The 6,866-nt window shown below is 48.0% G+C and overlaps 2 protein-coding genes across 2 annotated transcripts; both read right to left on the minus strand.

The window, feature by feature from the left end:
• Window positions 1-3,358: 3,358 nt before the first annotated feature.
• On the minus strand, window positions 3,359-5,940 carry LOC124695428 (pathogenesis-related protein 1-like). Its single transcript, XM_047228281.1, has 3 exons — window positions 5,866-5,940; window positions 5,405-5,486; window positions 3,359-3,657 (listed from the first exon to the last, which is right to left on the minus strand). The coding sequence occupies exons 1-3, from the start codon at window positions 5,938-5,940 to the stop codon at window positions 3,359-3,361; spliced, it is 456 nt and encodes a 151-aa protein (XP_047084237.1).
• LOC124698105 (pathogenesis-related protein 1-like) lies at window positions 5,837-6,602 on the minus strand. Its single transcript, XM_047230625.1, has 2 exons — window positions 6,351-6,602; window positions 5,837-6,272 (listed from the first exon to the last, which is right to left on the minus strand). Exons 1-2 carry the CDS (start codon window positions 6,535-6,537, stop codon window positions 5,977-5,979), a joined length of 483 nt encoding a protein of 160 aa, XP_047086581.1. The 5' UTR covers window positions 6,538-6,602; the 3' UTR covers window positions 5,837-5,976.
• Window positions 6,603-6,866: the final 264 nt, after the last annotated feature.

The following is a 6,866-nucleotide window of genomic DNA, read 5'->3' on the forward strand; positions in this document are numbered from 1 at the left end:
GCCTGCAGTATATAGCCCATCCGGTTGTATCTGGTGCGGATCAGGCCCAAAAATTACTGCCGGTGCACCAGGCCAGGGGCGCGCCGGCAATAGGGAATTACCGCCGGCGCGCCCTGGCCTGGTGCGCCGACAGTGAATTCCTGGGCCTGGCTCGAATCGGGCGAGCCCGGGCCTGGAATTATCCCTCGACGCGTTTTTACGGCAGGTGCGCCGGCGATAGGGCATCATTGCCGGCGCGGCGACAACTAGGTGCGCCGGCACCATTTTCCACCGGCGCAAGGTTTCGATGGTGCGCCGGCAGTACCACTTTCACCTATATGCCTTTCCTAGTAGTGTCATGCATGCTAAACCGGAGTTAAATCATGTTCAAAGTCTCCTAAATGAGATATCACAAATGCACTCATAGCGTCACTCTTTTTTATGTTAGTATTCAATACTTCTAATAATTTTAACTCAGTGTAAATATGCAACTATGGATGCATATATTGCAAATGCAAACGATTCAATCTACTCGACCGACCTGTAAATTAAATCGGCACACATACTGCTCCCCCTCCCCCTCCCCTCTCTCTCATATGTTGAGCTTTCACCATGTCGTCCGTGGCTAACTCGTACACAAGCCTCTCATCTAGTCCGCTTCAACCTCTATTCTCCACCTCGCTACCACTTGCCCTCATGTGCTCCGCTACTGCCAATGGAGGTCATAAATGCCATGCACGATCTCACGGTATATCTCGGGCTTGTGCTTAAAATCAAAGCCATAAGCATTGTGAGAGCTCAGAGATGACTGTGCATACGTGGAAGTGTCCAGCTTAGCGGCGTCGAAAGCCTATATTGAACTAGATTAGTCGCCAACGAGCCCGAGGTCATGTCTTCCTCTCGTGAATTTTTACCATCATGCTAGATGTTGTTTTCGCCTTTCTTTTTTCTCATTGCATGATATATCTTAACATTGGTATGTCTCTTCGCTTCACTCACAGCTTGCCTTGCTTTACTATTCGCCTCATTTTTACATCTTCGTGCTTGTTCTTCTACCATGATGCCAACTCTTGTAGCTCTCCTTCTCCTTGATAGTTCTTGGGATATCCTCATTGCGCCACCACATATTTAAGGCTCGTGTTTCTTACCTTTATTAGTCACCACAAACACCTCCCTAGCTACCTTCTAAATCCAAGTTTCAATTTCATGCACTTGCTATCCACATCACCCTTGTTGTCCCATGGTCCTTCTGGAACCATCACCTCTTCAAAGGTATGTCGTCCTTCCGATTTTAATTTCCATCTCTTCTTCTGATTTTTGCACCTTAATTAGTTTGTCATGTTGAACATGTGTGTGAAAGCAGAAATTGGACAATGCAAGATTAGGTTGTAAGGTGATAACTATGAAGTATGGTGCAGGTCATAGTTATCACCTTACAATCTATAAACAAGTCGGCCTTTCCATTCTCCTAGTAAGGACAAAATGAATTTAGACACGGTGTTGGGCTCTAATAAAGATCACTAAATAAATATCATCTTCCCTAAATAAGGTGTTAGATAACAACATGTCGTAGTATATTGCAAAGTTTACATTTTCTTACCCTCTTGGTTCCCATCGCCATATATAGAAACCCCATGCACCCCCTCAAACACCTTGTTAGTTGCACCCACGTGACCGTTTAGATATCCTCCAATGAAGAGCTTCTCATTTGTCTAATCATCCCCTATAAGTCCTACAAGAATTGGCTCTTGAGATCGTGCTAATGTTGAGTCCTCCTTGTAGGGCGTAAGCATTAATAACATTAAGGATCAGATTTTCAACAACTAGTTTGACTAGGATAACCCTATCACGCTATCTCTGGACATGCACTACCTCGTTATTGAGGGTCTTATCTATTAGGATGCCTATGAAATTCCTATTTCAGCTTTTCCGATAAATAGTATATATTAATATCGGGGAGATACCAATTATTTTCAGTCTCTGCACCAACGCAGTGTGTAGCGGCAATACGGATGCAAACAACTAAAAAAGAAGAAGAATTAAATAAACGAAAAGTCCCGCTACAGTGATCAAAACCTAATAGAGGCAGAACAAATACCACCAAGACAACACCGAAGTCCAGCCTCTCCAATAACGACGTCTCCAAGAAGGAAAACAACACACACACATCGTCATCGCTAGATCAAAGATCATAGGTTTTCACCCCGGAGAAAGTTCGTGCTCAGGAAACAATGCCTTCAACAAGGCCATTGCTAGACACAACCGATTAAGGCCAGACCTTAAATTTTTACCCTACAAGGTAAAACGTTGAACTTCTTCTATGTTGCCACCCCCACTAGTCAAAACCGTTGCTACAAGGCTAGAACACCAAGCAAATTTCTCAACAGTGCAGAGACTCGAACCTCCATTGCTAGTCCTCCAATTCGGCCTTCATGATATTCCTCGTCACCGACTTCACCAGCTTCATAACCTTTAGCATCTATCAAGCAAAGTGTGAAGACCATTTCTCACATACCACTAAACCTAGGCACTGATGTTGCGCTCCATGGAAGGGGTGATGTACTGGCACTTTATCATTTAACACCACACCCGGGTTCCAATATAGTGTGTCAGTAAGAGGGCTACTCTCCAAAGAGTTTTTGTTAGGTTTCATGTTTGTAGGAATGGTTGGTTTTTATGTACCTAGGTTTGGGGAATTGGAGAAATACTCTGGACATAAGTATAGAAAACTGAGAGCTCTCACGCGTCGTACATTCCTCATGCTTTTGTTGCTATGTTACATTGTGCAGGGAGACATAGCTACGATAGAACCTCCACCCATGTTATTTTATTTTAGGTCGTCATTGACTTTGCTTCATCAGCAGTAGATATGTCCCAAACACGTCATATTTTCACCTATTTTTCTTGTCTTTAATCAATTCTCACATATATCTAACCAATTTGACTTATTATTGGCTATATTTGTTCAATGTTGTTTCTTCGTGTATTGTTTCCCTTTTTTCTTGTTATGTAGTTTTTGTATGTGGACTTAATATATGATCATCTCCACCTATTTTAGCGTGGGATAAACAAATATTGTATTGTTCTGCAATGTGAAGACTTCCCGTTCCAAAACACAGCACCACTTCATGAATAACGTTCATTTGCTTGCAAACCCAAGAGCTAAATACATAGCAGCAGCAGCAACAAGGTATGCACTCTCAAATCACAATGTTTCATGGCACAAAGAAATTTCTCAACTTCTCAGATTCACACACCCGGCCCGGTGCTCACTCATCACCATTGGGAGGAGCTTTTATTTGGATGGAAAGAAAAATGCACGCACATGTAAGGAATACAGCATTACTGTATGAAATTTTCGCCCACTGATTGAAGTGATTTAATTGTAGGCATCCTGATTGGCGACGAGATAGGCCTCAACGCCCTTGAAGATGATGGTGACAGAGTTCTTGGCCTTACTGATTTCCTCCTTCACTTCCACGCCTAGCGGCAGCTTGTAATTTAATTCCACCTTCACCACACTCCCACAGATGGCTGTCGGCTTCACCTTGATGTGCAACGTGGTTGTCTCAGTCGATGTGCCAATACCACCACCCTCGATGAGGGTCGACTTGCACTCACACTTCTCAGCATCCACGAAGTCAAGCTTCTCCTTCATGAAGCTGAAGGGTGGCACCGGTACATGTTTACAAGAGTCTTTGGCTGGCCCCCGCGTCGCCCTCCCAGGGCGGCTCGGGCGGACGCCCCAGATTCGCCGCCACCGGCTCTCCTCCTCCAAGCCCTCCTTCCGCCGTCGGAGGAGGCCTATGGGCGAAGCCTGGCTGGCGGACGGCGGCCTCCCCTTTTCTTCCTCGCAGTGGTGCTATCGGTGGGGGAGGCCCGGCCTCCTGCGGTGATGTGGCTGCTCCGGGGTGCTCCCCATGGCGGCTGGCGATATCCTCGCTCGGGTCCTGAGGCCTCGGCCTTAGGCAGTGAGGGCTTGAGCCTCAACGGTGGGACTCCTCCCGCCTGCTGGCTGTGGTGGCGTCAGGAGGTGCAGGCTCCACATTGCGTCTTGGCTCCAACGAGATGGGGCGGGGTGCCCCCCCTCCAAGCTGCGGAAATAGAAGCTGCTTCACGGGGTGCGAAGCGTTCCGGCGGGTGGTGCTCGCCATATCTCGCTGGATTTGGCACGTCGGCTACGTCACCTATCGGACATGATCCAGGGTGGAGTCCTCGGGCATTGGTTCGGCGGCTCGTCGCGCTTGGCTGCCCGGCGGCGGCTAGGTGATGCTTGGGGATGCGGCTGGCGGTGGGATGACCCTGACGGCCGTGGATCAGGCGTCTTCGGCGGCGTAGTCATGCCTGGTGGTGGCCGGTGGAGCCTCTGCGCCTCACCTTCCCGGTGGCTCGTGGTGGTGGCCTTCTTCGGGTTTGGGGGAGGCGACGAATGTTTCGTTGCCTGGTCTATGGTCGGTGGCGGCCTCCTCTCCCGCCGATGAGGTCGACCGGCGGGCGACATCGAGAGGGGCTGCCGTTCTGCCTAATAAAGGTGGTTGTCCTAGGGTTTTTCTCGTGCCAAGTGAAGATCAATCGGAAGATCCTTCCCACCGGGCTAGCTGGATTGTCGTGTTTCGGAAGGTCCTGCCGGCGAAATTCATTGTGCGATCAATGCCTGAAGATTGCTGGATTGGGTATTTTTTATCGTGCACACCCATGTTTTTTATCTGGCTATTTGGTTTCGGAGGGAGCGCTTTGAAGCTCGTTGGCTGTTAATATCATGGAGTTCGTTTTCTTTCCATGGTGTCTGGCGGAGAAGGTCATGAAAGCCGAGATCGGTGGAAGAGCAATGGCTGTCGGATCTTGGTGGTGAGGTGGAATTGGCTTGGAGCTTCGTGACTTCAAACAGCGACTTGTATGTGGGGGAGACTTCACACGAGAAGTTCAGAGTTCTATCTTTTAGGGTGAAAATCCAAGGTCTGGCCTTAATTGGTTGTGCATGGCAATGTTCTTGTTGAAAGCATTATTTTGAGAGGGATGATTTTCTTCAGGGTGAAAACCTAAGATCTGCTATCGGGCGATGACAGCGTTGTGCACTGTTTTCTTCTTGGAGGCGTCGCTTATGGAGAAGCTGATCTTCTGGTGTTGTCTTGGTGGTGTCTGTGTTGTTGTTTCAAGTTTTCGGTCTCTATAGCGGGACTTTTATTTTGTTGTATTTCTTCTTCTTTTTTGGATGTGTGCATCCTTTATGCCATTAGGGCATGATATTGTTGCAGAGGCTAGGTGTAATTGATATCTCCGCGATATTAATATATGATCTTTATCCAAAAAAAATGAAGCCAAAGGGAATTGGTACAAGATCAACAAGCGTGTTATAATACCGGCCAATTTGATTGCATATGTATGTACGATTACACAAAAGTGACATGAGTCATTAGTACGAGAGAGGTGAAGTTAAATTGCCTGACGCTGCCGATGTTGCCTTCTCCCTCGACGGGGTGGGCGCTGGTGATGATGTCAGGAACAAGCTTAGAGGGGAGGCAGGGTGTAACAATCCATCAACAAAATACGACGTGTTTCTTCGTATTTTGTTTTTCTATTGTCTCGTTATGTAAGTTTTCTTGGTGGTCAAAATATCCAACATGGCATGCATGATCATCACCCCCAAGTTTAGGGTGGGAAAATAACAATTGTATTGTTTTGTTATTTTCGAAGAATCCTTCCCCAAGATGATCTCAAATAAATAAGTTATTGGAATACCCATGAACTTCCTGTTCCAAAACAGTACACTACTTCACGAATAAATTTTATTGGTATGAAAACACAAGAGGTAAATACATATCAACAGTAAATAAAAACAAGTAATAACACTCCCAAGTCTTAACTTCTCATCTCAAGTACACACACCCTGTCCAGTGCTCTGCTGTAACGGCTGGGAGCAGTTATTTGGAGCGAACCAAAACACACATATGGAAACACCATAATACTGTATGGATCTCTTCGGCCCATTGAATTGTTTTAGTTGTAGGCATCAGGGTTGGCCATGAGGAAAGCCTCAGCGCCCTTGAAGATTTTGGTGACGGAGTCCTTGGCCTTGGTGATCTCGTCCTTCACTTCCACGTCCGGCAGCAGCTTGTAAGTTGATTCCACCTTCACCACACTTCCACCACTGGCCATTGTCTCCACCTTGATGTGCGACGTGGCTGTCTCAATCGCCGTGCCGATGCCGCCACCCTCGATGAGGGTTGACTTGCACTCGCACTTCTCCGCATCCACAAAGTCGAGCTTCTCCTTCATGAAGCTAAAGGGCATTGCTGCAAGATCAACGGCGTGTTATGCTACTGCTTTGACCTCAGGTGACATGAGTGTACGTGTGTGGTGCATTCGTGTACCTGAGGTAAAGTTGAACTGCCTGACGCTACCGATGCTGCCTTCTCCCTCGACAGGGTGGGCGCTGTCCACGATCTGGGGAGCAAGCTTGGGTGCAAGGGTGTGCCAGTCCATGACGCCGGCACGGAACAGGCGATGCGCGGCCACCGGCGACTCAATCTCGATGGTCCAGCTGTTGGTGGAGGCCATTGCTGCGGTGATCTACTAGAGTTTATGACCGGCTGTTGCAAGTGATATGAGCTGAAAGGTGTTGTAGTGCAGCTGCTGCTTGGTTGCCTGGAGACCGGAGAAGTGAGCGCTCTAAATCTTGAAAGAGCACTAAGCTCCCAGTGTTGGGAGCGCTTCTTAGCGAGTGGCGGGTCGCTGTCGCCGGCCCCGCAGCGTCCGACTGTTTCACGTCTGTGTGTTCCGTACGTCAGTACGTGTCCTCGGCAGCTCAGCGCAAAGGAACCGACGCCATCCTCTCCAACCGACCCATCGGCACTATCGTTCCACCCCCCACCCCAAGCCGCCATCTC

This window comes from Lolium rigidum, chromosome 3 (genome assembly GCF_022539505.1).
Source record: "Lolium rigidum isolate FL_2022 chromosome 3, APGP_CSIRO_Lrig_0.1, whole genome shotgun sequence".
NCBI lineage: Eukaryota > Viridiplantae > Streptophyta > Magnoliopsida > Poales > Poaceae > Lolium > Lolium rigidum.

Coding starts and splice junctions, on each gene's coding strand:
- LOC124695428 (XM_047228281.1), bottom strand. CDS start 5,940: ATGGTGTTTCCATATGTGTGTTTTGGTTCGCTCCAAATAACTGCTCCC. Junction 5,487..5,865: donor ACAGCAGAGCACTGGACAGG/GTGTGTGTACTT, acceptor CTCCCCTCTAAG/CTTGTTCCTGACATCATCAC. Junction 3,658..5,404: donor CAGGCAATTTAACTTCACCT/CTCTCGTACTAA, acceptor GTAAACATGTAC/CGGTGCCACCCTTCAGCTTC.
- LOC124698105 (XM_047230625.1), bottom strand. CDS start 6,537: ATGGCCTCCACCAACAGCTGGACCATCGAGATTGAGTCGCCGGTGGCC. Junction 6,273..6,350: donor GCAGTTCAACTTTACCTCAG/GTACACGAATGC, acceptor TTGATCTTGCAG/CAATGCCCTTTAGCTTCATG.